This window comes from Bos taurus, chromosome 19 (genome assembly GCF_002263795.3).
Source record: "Bos taurus isolate L1 Dominette 01449 registration number 42190680 breed Hereford chromosome 19, ARS-UCD2.0, whole genome shotgun sequence".
Lineage (NCBI taxonomy): Eukaryota > Metazoa > Chordata > Mammalia > Artiodactyla > Bovidae > Bos > Bos taurus.
The window spans coordinates 40,690,700-40,703,156 of record NC_037346.1 but is presented as its reverse complement, the minus strand read 5'-3'; the positions used below and the strand labels follow the sequence as shown (position 1 = coordinate 40,703,156).

Sequence of the window (12,457 nt, the reverse complement as noted above, 5' to 3'; positions counted from 1 at the left end):
TCTCAGGGGTCACCTCTCACCTTACTTAGGGATCATGTTAGTGTCCCAGTGAAAAGTGCGTGCTCTGGAGTCTGTCTACATCTCCACCTCCTAGCTATGAGCATCTGAGAAGGTCAACCTCACTGAGCCTCTGTTTCCTCATCTATGAAATGGGCACAGTTAGCATCACACCTACTTCTAGGCTGAGTAGGGGGTGAAATGAAAAAGCTCAGGCAAGGCTTTTGGCACAACGCCTGGTACTGAGTTGATGTTTGAGAAATAGCAGCTCTGTTTTGGAGAGGAGAAAAGAAGCATAAATCTGCCAATTCGGCCAGGTTTGGTTTTTACTTCCAGGTCCAACATTTACTGGTAGGCTACAGTCCATGGGGTCGCAAAAAGTCGGACACGACTGAGTGACTTCACTTTCCAACATTTACTGGGCGTCCCCTCCTCCATTCACATCTCACTCCAACCCTGTGAAGTAGTCACTGCTGTTGCTGTCCCCATTTCACAGATAAGAAAAGGAAGGGTCGAATCTGAACCCAAGTCTCCCTTACTGTCTTGTTCCAAAGTGTTCAGGGAGCTAACAGAGCACAAAGGTACAGACAGCTGTTTCATGAACCCCAAGGAAGAGGATTATGAGAACAAATGATCAATGGGTGAAATTTGGGGAGAAAGAAAGAAAAGGAAGATTCGAGGCATTAAGTAACTTCCTCAAGGGCACAGAGTCAAACCTCCAGCCCAAGTCAGGGAGCCCTCTCCAGAGCTTACAGCCCAGCACAACACCAGGTGCCCCCACATCTCAGGGTGTGCAGGAGAGCTGGGGGGGTTCAGGGAGAGGAGTCAAGGCCAAGGGAGCCGCGGGTGTGGTGATGGCGAGAGCCTCCCTGCTTTCTGCAAAAAAAAAAAAAAAAAGCCTGGCTTTGGGGCAGGGTCCGAAAGAAGCAGGAGGTCAGGGGCCTCTGAGGCCAGGGGCCTCTGAGGCCAGGTCACTGCTGCAGTCCAGGGGCCGGAGGCGGGAGGGGGAAGGAGGGATCAAAAAGCTTGCCAGCTAGGCTTTGGGGGAGCCCAGGGCAGCTCCGATTGCCTAATTACAGGAATCACACCTGGTTTCTCAGCCAAGTCACTTCCTGAAGGTGGGGGTGGAGGTGGGACCCGTTTGAAGGGCTGAATGAGGCCTGTTCCTAGGACGGGGGTCCACTGACTGCACCCCACCCCTGGGGGCCTGTTCCTTTGCTTTGGCTCAGAATTGGGAGGTGGAGACGGGGCCTCCGACCCCTCTGCAGATGGCCAGGCCTCCTGTCTGAAGAAATCTGCCGGTGAGTTGGGGGGCAGGGTGGGGGGAAGGCTTGGCTGTGCCCCGCCCCAGGGCCCCTCCCAGCCCTGTGCAGGCACATGCAGGTCCACACGTGTTTCCCATTGCTGCTTTATTTCTCCATCTTTAACAAGGTGCCACATTCTTCCCTCTGCCTGTAAACCAGGAGATGAGAGGCTGAGGGCAGCAGGCCAGGAGGAAGAGGGGCAGGAGAGGAGGGGCGGGCGTGGTGAGGCTTAGAGCCCATCCTACATACAGGGAGCACACTTGGATAAACTAGGTTCTCTCTGGGTCTGAAGGGCCTGGCCCTGGAGAGGGAGGGCATCCTCCGTGGAGTGTCAGGTCTGAGTCCTGGGGGCGGTCTATATGGGAAGGGTCACTTTTCATCACATCCAAGGGCCAGGCACGGGTCAGCACCTGGGTGACTGACAGCTCCTATTCCGTGCCCCAAGCACAAAGGCCCCTCCCCATTCCCGTCTCCTCCCTCTTCTCTCAGCAAGGAGCCAGGGCCCTGCGGTTGGGGGTCGGGGGTAGGGGTGGGGGCAGCACCAGCCATGGGACAGAAGGAAGGTTTGCCTGGACACCCCTATACACACAGGGCAGCATCCCGTCCTTGCCTCCTGCTGGAGGGCCAGAGGCCAGAGCAATGCAAACAACAGATGACCCCAAAGTCCTCTGGGGTTAGCCCCAAATTTCAGTCACCCACACAGTCCCTACCCACCCGCCTGATGGCTCAAAGAGGAAGCCTGCTAGATTCCCCAAACAGGATGACATTCCTATTCCCCAGTTCTGGGCAGAGGGAGAGCAGGGTGACCTCCACTTACCCAGTGGATTCTGGCAGGGCCCCAAAGCAGTATCTGCACCCGCCCCCCACCCCAGGTTGCCATGCCCTGTACCTGAGCTCTGTGAGCGTGGAGACCCTGAGCGGAGCCCTGGCTGTGGAGAAGGCCATCTCGGCCACCTTGGAGAGGGATGTTCTCCCCACGCCCACCGTGGTCCACTTCAAAGTCACCGAGCAGGGCATCACCCTGACTGACGTCCAGAGGAAGTAAGGGACTTCCCTTGTCCTGGGGCTGCGGAGCTGGGCAGGGTGAGCTGGAGGGGATGGCTGAGGTGGCTGTGGAGCAGTGGTAGAGCTGGAGTTCAGGCTCCTGCACCCAATGAGGTCAGTGATGTGCTGAGTGACTCCAGACAAGTTCTCTGCCTTCTCTGGGCCTCAGTGCAATGACTACTTTCTGAAGCCCCACTTCATCGTGACTGATGGATTTGGAATTAACAACAGTCATAGGGCACTGATTAAATTTGTATCCACTGATGGAGCATCTCCTGTAGGCCAGACTCTGGGGGACCAGTGAGATCGCTCCATCCCAGGCTCAGGGATTCAGTCCAGCAAGATCCTGGCCCTGGGCTGGAGGAATAAGAGATGACCAGCAGTAATTGCGTGCTTAGTCGCTTCAGTTATGTCCGACTTTTTGTGACCCCATGGACTGTAGCCCACCAGGCTCTTCTTCCTGTGGGGTTCTCCAGACAAGAATACTGGAGTGGGTTGCCATGTCCTCCTCCAGCAGTTTCTACCCTCCAATCATTAAATGACACAGTGGGCGATTGGGTGGGTTGGTAGAAAACCCCAATACATAGGACACAAGGCAGATGACCTTCATGAAAGGAGAGAAATACAAACACGTGTCCAGGGCCAGCAGTGAAAAAGTCACAGCAGGCTGTCAGGGGTCATGGAACTAGGAGGCTCTTGGAGGACAGGAAGCTGGAGACGATGGAGGTGGGCCAGGACACTGGGACGGGCTCTCATCAGCTCCCCTTCCCTCCCTGCCTCCTCCCAGGGTATTTTTCCGGCGCCATTACCCCCTTGCCACCCTCCGATTCTGTGGCATGGATCCCGAGCAACGGAAGTAAGTTCAAGTCTGGGCCAGACTGAAAAGGCCAGCCAGGGTCTAGCTGCCCGCTGACTCTGGGACTGGGGTCCCAGACAGAGCCTCTGAACCTCAAGGGGTGAGGAGCAACAGAATGAAGGGAGGGAGCATGGTGGGGATAGAGGAAACACAGCTGGCCATTATCGGCTCCTCCCACCCCTCGGGGCTCAGCCAGAGTTCTGTGAAATGGAGCGGAGAATCGGTACCCAGGACTATCTTTGTTCCTCTCCCACAGGTGGCAGAAATATTGCAAGCCCTCTCGGTAAGGCCTTCCTGTCCACTCAGTCAGTCACCATGAGGTCTCCCTGGGGCAGGGCCCGGACCCAACACAGGGAGGGAGTCAGGGAAGGAGGGAGGCCCCATGCTGACCTTAAGAGCCCATGGGTTTGCTGAGAGCACAGACCCTGGCCCTCTGGGAGCCACCAGTCTGAATGGGGTGGACAGGAGCCTGGGAGCCCCGTCTTCTTGGGGAGGCACAGGCTTTAGTCTGGAGGGACCCTCCAGTCTGCTGGGGAATACACAGGTCCTGTCCTCAGGGGCCCTCATTCCAAAGGAGAGAAACCCAGATCTTAAACTCAGGGATCTCCCAGTCTGACGGAGGAGGCACGTCCTCCTGCTAGGAGAGCTCCCATCATGACAAGGTGCTGGGTTGGTGAAGGGCAGGAAGGAGGTGCTGGGCTGGGGAAGGGCTGAGTTCCCCAGCTCCCAGTCTCGTGCCTCCCTGGGCTTTCCTCACCCCGGCTCTCCTCTCCCATCAGGATCTTTGGGTTTGTGGCCAAGAGCCAGACTGAGTCCCAGGAGAATGTGTGCCACCTCTTTGCGGAGTATGACACGCTCCAGCCGGCCTCACAGGTCATCCGTCTGGTGGGTGCTCTGCTGCAGGACCCAGAAAGGATGTAGGGGAGGGAGCTTCCTGTGTGCCTTCCCAGTCATCCCAAGGGGCTTGCTCAGGATTCCCCCTCTGCCCTGAGCAAGAAGCCTTTTACCACACTGATGGACCAATCCACTGGACTGGAGGAGAACGGTACCAGGTTGAAACCCTTGAACTCACTATGACCTTCAGCAGCAACCTTCAGCCAGACCTGCTTCCCTCCCGGGGTTCAGTCTCTTCAGCCTTAAAGGAGCAGGACTTCCCTGGTGGTCCAGTGGGGAAGAATCTGCCTGCCAATGCAGGGGACAGGGGTTCGACCCCTGGTCGGAGAAGATTTCACATGCCATGGAGAAACTAAACCAGTGCTCCACACCTACTGAGCCCACGCTTTAGAGCCTGTCCTCTACAACAAGAGGCCGTCACAGTGAGAAGCCCACACACTGAAACTAGAGAGTAACCCCTGCTTGCCACAACTAGAGAAAGCCCGTGCACAGCAATGAAGACCCAGTGCAGCCAAAGACAAATAAATAAATGTTTTAGAAGGATACTTTAAAAAAACAAAAGGAGGCAACAGACAGGATCAGCTGTCTCAGACATCTGTGGGTATCTTAACAAGCTCCCTATGATTCTGAAGCAGACCCACATCTGAGACCCCCACATGAAAATAACCTCTTAAGACTCCTGACTCTGTCAGTCTGGACACTACCAACACAGCAGCTTGAGCTACAGACCTGTGACCCTCGTTTCACGGCAAACAGTAGGTGCTGGGTAGGGCCCCAGGGGCCATGGCCAGAGGCTGGCCTGAAAGCAGGTGGTTGGCAAGGATTGAGGACCAAAGGGGCCTCCCCAGTGGTTCAACAGGAAAGAATCCACCTACAATGTAGAAGATGCAGGAGACGCAGGTTCGATTCCTGGTTCAGGAAGACCCCCTGAAGGAAGGCATGGCAATCCACTCCAGTATCCTTGCCTGGAGAATCCCATGGACAGAGGAGCCTGGTGGGCTACAGTCCATAGGGTCGCAAAGAATCAGACACGACTGAATCGAGTTAGCACACAAGCACGCATGCCAAGGACCAAAGGAGGGATGGACTGACTCTCTTTCCCTCATCTGTTCCTTTCCCCATTTCCTTGACAGCTTCTTGAGCTGCTATTCCCAGGACAGAGCTAGATCCGCCTGTCCTGGATTCTACAGGCCAACGTGGCCATGGTTGTTCGGCAGGTAAGCATGTGGGAACTTGCCTTCATGGTCAAAACAGATGATTCAGCTGTCCTTAAGATCTTGATGTCTAGTCCCCTCCATTGAAAATGAGCATCAGTTCCATCTCTTCTTTCAGCTTCTCATAAGCAAGTGTGTCACGGCTGCCCTAGAGTTACTTGTGTCACCCAGACCCGGAGGTGGGGACAGTGAGCACCCCTGCTCACTAGAATAGACACAAGGGCCAGCTCTCTGGTTCTGCCTCAGCCCCAGCCTTGCTAGTCCTACACACACACACACACACACACACACACACACACACACACGCACGCACGCACACACTGCCCTGTACACTGCTGGGGCGGCAACTAGCCTCATAGCCACATGAGGGCAGCAAAGAGTCAAGAATGCAAATGAGCAGCTACCTCCAAGAGGCTTGGGGAAGTGGGCGGTCTTTCCTGCCCCACCTCCCCCAAGACCCCCAAGAAGTTGGAACTGTTTGTCTGGCAGACCTAGGGACCTAAGGAAACCACACTATGAGAATGCAAGACGAGGCTCAAGGAAGAAGCCCACTTTTGCTCTATGAAAGACCAGTGCCTGACCCCGCCCAGCTGGGGGCCCTGCCAGAGAATCATTATCTTTGGCCAAAGTTGGGCCTGAAGGGTTATTATTTCAACCCAGGAAACCAAACCAGACTGAAGCGGTCCTGGGCTGGCAGGACTGGCCGAGACTAGCCCACCCAGCCTGTGGTCAGGCACTGCCCCACCCTGGAGACTACAGAATCTGGACAAGGTTCTCAAGGTCACAGTGCCCAAGTTCTCAAGGTCACAGAGAGCCCCTCTCCCCCATGTATCTGTGGATGCCTTGTAGCTCCCCTCATGGAAAATAAAGTGTCTGTCTTTGCACAAAAATTGGTCCTGAGACATTCAGGGCTGTCCACTCAGAGATGGAAACCTGAACAAAAAAGGGGACCTGGCTGGGCCGGTGGCAGCTGGTCTGAGAGATAGCCACGTGTGCCACACCCCCCTCGCAGCCCCTGGCCATGGCAGCACAGCCTCCACCAGCTTCCACTTCAAAGGTTTAAACCTTTGCTTAAACTCTTCTGTGTCCCCCATGTGTCCAACACACCCGTTTTCCTTCTTCCCAACCTCTTTCCTGCCACTGTGGCAGGAAGATAGGAGGCCCGGGCTCTCTTGTGCATGCCAGGGCCTGAGGTGAGTACATGTGACATCCCTGCCAGCTTCCAGGGTCTCACTCGGGCTCCCAAAGGGTGGGGAGAGGCAGGTGAAACAGGGACAGCTCAAGTCTGGAAGAGTCCGTGAATCCAGATGAGCCCCAAGCTGCCAGCCCAACCCTGGCGACCTGAACAATGGCCCATCATTCATCCTGGTTCTGTCTCCAGTCCTGGGGTAACGCTCCACTCCCAGCCCTCTCCAGGCCTGCTGCAGCTAGGGATTCAAGATGGGCAGGCCATAGCAAGTGGTACAAGAGGGGCTGCAGGGGCACCCCTTTCCTGCAGAGCCTTGGAAAGGGGCGAGCTGCTGGTTCTGCTCAGGCTATGTGACCAGTGGCAAAAGCTGCCTGGAGGAAGTGAAGAGACCTCCCAATGCACTTGAACCACCCACCATTGAGGAGCCCCTGCCGCCCCTTCCACTGCCCAACTGCGGTTCCAGAAGGCCTCCTCTCAGCCCCTTCCCTGGCCACAGACTGAGTCTACGGAAGGTAATGACCTCTACTGCATTTATGTAGCTTATCTTTCCTCCAGGAGGATTTAATAGAGCACTTGACTTTTGCTGATGGGCAGAGCCGCCAGCCCAGCAAGTGCAGAAAGGAGGAGGAACAACCACCAAGGCAGGAATCCGGAAGGGAGGGGTCTTTATACCCAGGCGAGGATATCCAGGAGTTTCCTCTGCAGCAGGTTCCAGGCCTTGCAGTCCTGGGTCTTAAGCCTCCCCCAGTGTCATATCTCTCAATGTTCCATCCCACCCCATCACTTTCTCCTTGTTCTCTCTACACACATACACTATACCTCACTGCCCCCTCCCAGTGTCTCTCTCCATCCTCACCTTTCTCCTCTTCATACTGTCAGCAGAGGTTTCTGTGCCAGACGCCCGGTGAGGCCAAACAAATCAAAACATTAAAGTTTGGAGCAAAGAAGGGATTTACTGCAGGGCCGTGCAAGGAGATGGGTGCCTCATGCTCTAAAAAGCCCAGAGTGCCCTGAAGGGTCTCGGCAAAGCATTTTTAAAAGCTGGATGAGCCAAGAAGGTCAGGGTATGTAATCAGTTCATGCAAAAGTCTCTGATTGGCTGATGGTGAGGGAACAGGGTGATGTCACAAAGGTCAACTTTATCAGTCTTTAGGCTCCAGGAGGTCTGGCACTGTGTGCTCATAGTCATCAAGTAGTTAACATCTTCCGTCTGGTGGGGGGCTCCCACATCTGTAAACTTAGGAAGGGTACATCAAATACTGTTATCTAGGTACTTCAGAGAAGAGCTAAAGCAGAGATTAGGGAAGAAGGCCTGTTCTGGGAAGGCCCCAGGGTCCTGCTCCATTTCAATGCCTTCTCCACCCACCCACACCCAAACCTGTCCTCTCCCCCTTTACAGAAAAGCCCTCCCTCTTACTTTTGTCCCATTCAATCCCCACTCCCCTCTGTCTCACATGGCTGGACCCACAGCAAAGCCCACCTGCTGCTGGAGTTGATGGGAAAGGAGGATGGCAGCCTCACCCCCTGTGCCACTGACCGTTTCTCAAAACCCAGATTCCCAAGTCCCCTGACCCGTGCCTCCACTCTGACTACCGAGCAAGCTCCCCAGAGGGCTGAAACACCCTCAGCCCTATCTCATCTGACCAGCCACCTCCCCCATACTCATCTCCCCCAGGAGGCTCAAGCAGCTCACCTCTGCTCTTTTATCTTCATCCTCAACCACCCTACTCCCACCCCACTATCTGCCACCTTCTACTCCTGTCCTTAACTCTCATGCCATCCAATAGGCTGAGAGCTTAGAACCAGAGCAGGGCTTGGGGTGGGGGTGGGGGTTGCTAAAGGCCCCCAGCCTAGAAGTCAGTACCTTGAACTCATGCAGCAATGTCTCCTGGCTGCATGCTTTGCTCATGTGATCCAGGAAAGCAGATAAATATAATACTGTTATAATGGAGCTTATAAGTGTCACACAAGGCTGGCAGGAAGGGTACAAATAGGAAAGATAAACTTTCCCTCTGGGGAGAATGAGGGCAATGTTACCAAAGTGGAAACAATTGAGTTAGGTCTTCAAGGATAAGTAGCTTAACAGCAAAGAAGAAGGGAACCCAACTTTTGCTGGGGTGGGGGGGTGTTCTATGTGCTAAGTGCAATGTGAAGCACGTGATATATGTTTAATCCCATTTTACAGATTAGAAAACTGAGGCTCAGAAGGTTAACTTGCCCACATACACCCAGGTAGTAAATGGCAGAGAAACAAGATTCCAAACCTGTGCCCATTCCACTTACTGCGCACTCTCAGACAAGCAGATGGATGAATTTTGCGTGAAGCACATAGGTATAAAAAGTACCATGTTTAATAAAGCACATACGTATGAAAGTACCATGTTTAATGTGGCTAAAATATACGGTACCCAAGGTAGTAGGTGAGAAAGGAAGCAAAGGAAAAAGGCAGGACCCAGATCATTAAGAGCCTTGGGTGCTAAGATGAAAATACCGAGGAATGAATACTTCTTGAATGAATGGATGAGTTTGAACTCAGGACCACTTACAGCTGTGCAAGTTGCATGATGCACAGCTGCACACAGCAACCTGCTTGGACTCCTCCTGTAGGTAACGGGAAGACAGCAGAGGCTTTTCAGCCAGGGAGTAACTGACCAGATTTGTAGGAAAAGGAAAAAGGATCTGAGGGTTGGGCAGGAATGCGTTGGGAAGAGGAAGCTGTGAAGACTTGGAGTTCAGGCCAGGAAAGGGAATGGGGCTGTCATGCCTGAGACAGGCTGGGACAGGCGCCTACTTGATCTGGGCCTGGGGCCTGGATTCTCTCTGAGCTTGAAAGGACTACGTGGGAAAGAGGACTGAGGTGGGAGGGGAGGGCTTCCCTGCGGTGTTAGTCTGCTCAGACTATCATAAGAAAATACCATAGACTGGGTAGTTTGAGCATAAGACATTTATTCTCGCACAGTTCTGGAGCCTGGAGGTGTGAGATCAGGGTTCCAGCATGGTCGGGTTCTGGTGAGGGCTCTCTTCTTGGCTTGCAGACAGCCACCTTCCTGCTGTGTGCACATTTAGCCTTAGTGCATTTTCCTCTTCTTATAAGACTACCAATCCTGTCAGATTAGGAGCCCACCCTTTGGCCTCAGTTAATTTCCTCAATTACCTCCTAAGAGTCCTGTCTCCAAATACAGTCACATTGGTGTCAGGGCTTCAACTGTGGGGACATAATTTAATCCATAGCACTCGTCCATACAGGTCCCTTCCCCAGCCATGTTCCCCGTCTGCATAATCCTCTAGTCCTGGCCAGACTGGGGCTCTGAGCCCCAGCAAAGCAGACCCTCTTCCTGAGTCTGTGACCCTGGAGCCAGCCAGGGGCTCATTTTCATAACTCCATTTCCTGGAAAGCGTCTCAGCCTTCACCTCTCCCCAGTCGAGTCTTGCCAGGGAGCAAGTTGAGCTTGGCTTGGAGCAGGCCGAGGATGCAGGGAGACCGCCAGGAGGAGGGAAGCAGAAATAGAGAAAGAGGAGGGGGCGGGAAAGGGAGAATGACACGCACTCATTCATTCACTGGATCACCAGATACTGTGCTGAGTGCCTACAGGAGCCATGCAGAAATAGGGGACCCCAGGTTGACTAGGAGGTGGGGGGAGGCCTGCATATGCCCCAGGAGAGAGGTCCCCTCCTCCACAGCATTCAGATTGGATGATCCATGAATACCAAGATCAGACGTATCCTTTCCCTAGTTCACCCCACTCCTATCTGCGCACAAATGCACACACACCACTTCTCTCTTCTGCATCAAGAAATAGAAGCTTGGTGGTCAGGCAGATCTGGGTGGCAGGTCCCTTCTGCCACTAATTAGCTGCATGATTTAGGGCAAGTCACTTCTCTTGGCATCGATCCTTGGTTTCCTCAATTGTAATATGCCCCTCAAGATTGCCAGGAGAAATATCAACAACCTGAGATATGCAGATGATACCACTCTAACGGCAGAAAGTGAAAAGGAACTAGAGGGTTTCTTGATGGGGGTGAAAGAGGAGAAAGGAAAAGCTGGTTTAAAACTCAACATTCAAAAACCTAAGATCATGACATCCAGTCCTATCACTTCATGGCAAGTAGAAGGGGGGAAAGTGGAAAAAATGATAGATTTTCTCTTCTTGGACTCCAAAATCACTGTGGACAGTGACTGCAGCCATGAAATTAAAAGACGCTTGCACCTTGGAAGGAAAGCCATGACAAACTTAGTGTATTAAAAAGCAGAGACGTCACTTGCCCACAAAGGCCCATCTGTATAGTCAAAGCTATGGTTTTTCCAGGAGGTGTAAGGTATTGGACCACAAAGAAGGCTAAGCACCAAAAAATTGTTACTTTCGAACGGTAGTGCTGGAGAAGACTCTTAAAAGTCCTTTGGACTGCAAGGAGATTAAACCTGTCAATCCGAAAGGAAATCAATCCTGAATATTCATTGGAAGGACTGAGGCTGAAGTTGAAGTTCCAATACTTTGGCCACCTGATGCGAAGAGCTGACTCATTGGAAAAGACCTGGATGCTGGGACAGATTGAGGGCAGGAAGAGAAGAGGGTGACTGAGGATGAGATGATGAGATGGCATCACCGACTCAATGGACATGAATTTGAGCAAACTCCAAGAGATAGTGAAGGACAGGGGAGCCTGGCGTGCCACAGTCCATGGGCTTGCAAAGAGTCAGACACGACTTAGAGACTGAACGACAAAATACCCCACTCACAAAATTAGAGACACACTGGACATGAATATACTTTGTAGCCTGTGAAGTACAAATGTCCTTTATGAGGAGGCTAACACTCCTATCAGCCTCTCGTTGAGTACCTAAAATGTTCTAAGGACCAGGCTGCTGGAACAGGAGGTCCAAGAAGAAAGAAACTCACTTGTTCACCATGATCCCCAGTACCTAAAATAGTGCCTGGCATACATCAGGCCTACAATATTTGTTAGAAGCTTTGCCATCCATCACCTCATTTAGTCTTGACAGTAACACTTATGAGTACCATTTTGGACCCTCTTGATGGATACGGAACTGTGGATTAGGAGATAAAGTCCATCCCAGGGTCCAGTGTAATAAATTCCCTCCTACGAGGGCTTCCCTTATAGCTCAGTTGGTAAAGAATCTGCCTGCAATGCAGGAGACCCAGGTTCAATTCCTAAGTCGGGAGGATCCACTGGAGAAGGAAATGGCAACCCACTCCAGGATTCTTGCCTGGAGAATCCCCAGGGACAGAGGAGCCTGGCAGGCCACACCCCATAGGGTCGCAAGAGTCAGACGCGAATGAGTGACTAAACCACCAATATAATAAATGGCAGAATGTGATTTAAGCCCAAGCAGTTTTGACCCAAACCCATAGTGATGATGAGAATGATGACATCTGGAGTTTATTGAACCAGAGGTCATCAAGTCCAATCCCTTGCCTCCACCTACACCAGGTCTCTGCCAAACCCCCTTCTCCTCATTCCACCCTAGTCCCTGTCCCACGCTGCTCAGGATGTTGCAAAAGTCACCTGTCCCTCTTCCAGCCTGAAAGGTGGCATACTTCCCTGTAATCTGCCTCCCAGAATCTTCTACCAGGATCTCCTTCCTTCCTCTGTATTGATAGCCCTTCCCCTTTCTGGAGCCTGAAGTCTTGCCTGCCCTCACTGGAAGATGGTGTGGAAAGAACACTGCCCTGAGTTCTAACCTGTCAGCTACCAGTTCATTCGGGCCTTAGGCGAGCAAGCCATAGACCCGCCTAGGCCTTGGTTTCCCATCTATGTAATGGGTGAACTGGAGAAGAGCTGGAAGGCCGCTCCCAGCTCTGGTCTTCTTGGGAAGGGCCATTCTCAGCCATCAGGCTGGAGCCATCCCCTCTCCTCTCACCCACATCCCCACACACACCCCTCTCCCTTCACCCACATGCCCATATGTACCCCTCACTCACTACCCACACCCCTTCCC

At 53.1% G+C, this 12,457-nt stretch overlaps 1 protein-coding gene and 1 long non-coding RNA gene across 5 annotated transcripts in view; one reads left to right on the top strand and one right to left on the bottom strand.

Moving 5' to 3' along the window:
- Nucleotides 1-6,199, top strand: part of TNS4 (tensin 4) — a 23,543-nt gene extending 17,344 nt beyond the window's left edge. For all 3 annotated transcript variants that reach the window (XM_010816251.3, XM_005220735.5, NM_001038155.1), the window contains 5 exon segments: nt 1,227-1,298; nt 2,174-2,342; nt 3,133-3,201; nt 3,458-3,484; nt 3,981-6,199. In XM_010816251.3, the coding sequence (XP_010814553.1) occupies nt 1,227-1,298; nt 2,174-2,342; nt 3,133-3,201; nt 3,458-3,484; nt 3,981-4,122 (479 nt within the window). In that variant the 3' untranslated portion in view covers nt 4,123-6,199.
- LOC132343068 (uncharacterized) lies at nt 1,392-12,457 on the bottom strand. 2 transcript variants are annotated; one of them, XR_009491746.1, is made up of 4 exons: nt 8,192-12,457; nt 7,355-7,735; nt 2,191-2,411; nt 1,392-1,449 (listed from the first exon to the last, which is right to left on the bottom strand). It is a non-coding gene; the product is annotated as an uncharacterized lncRNA (long non-coding RNA). The 2 variants fall into 2 exon arrangements; XR_009491745.1 differs by having other exon boundaries at nt 7,355-12,440.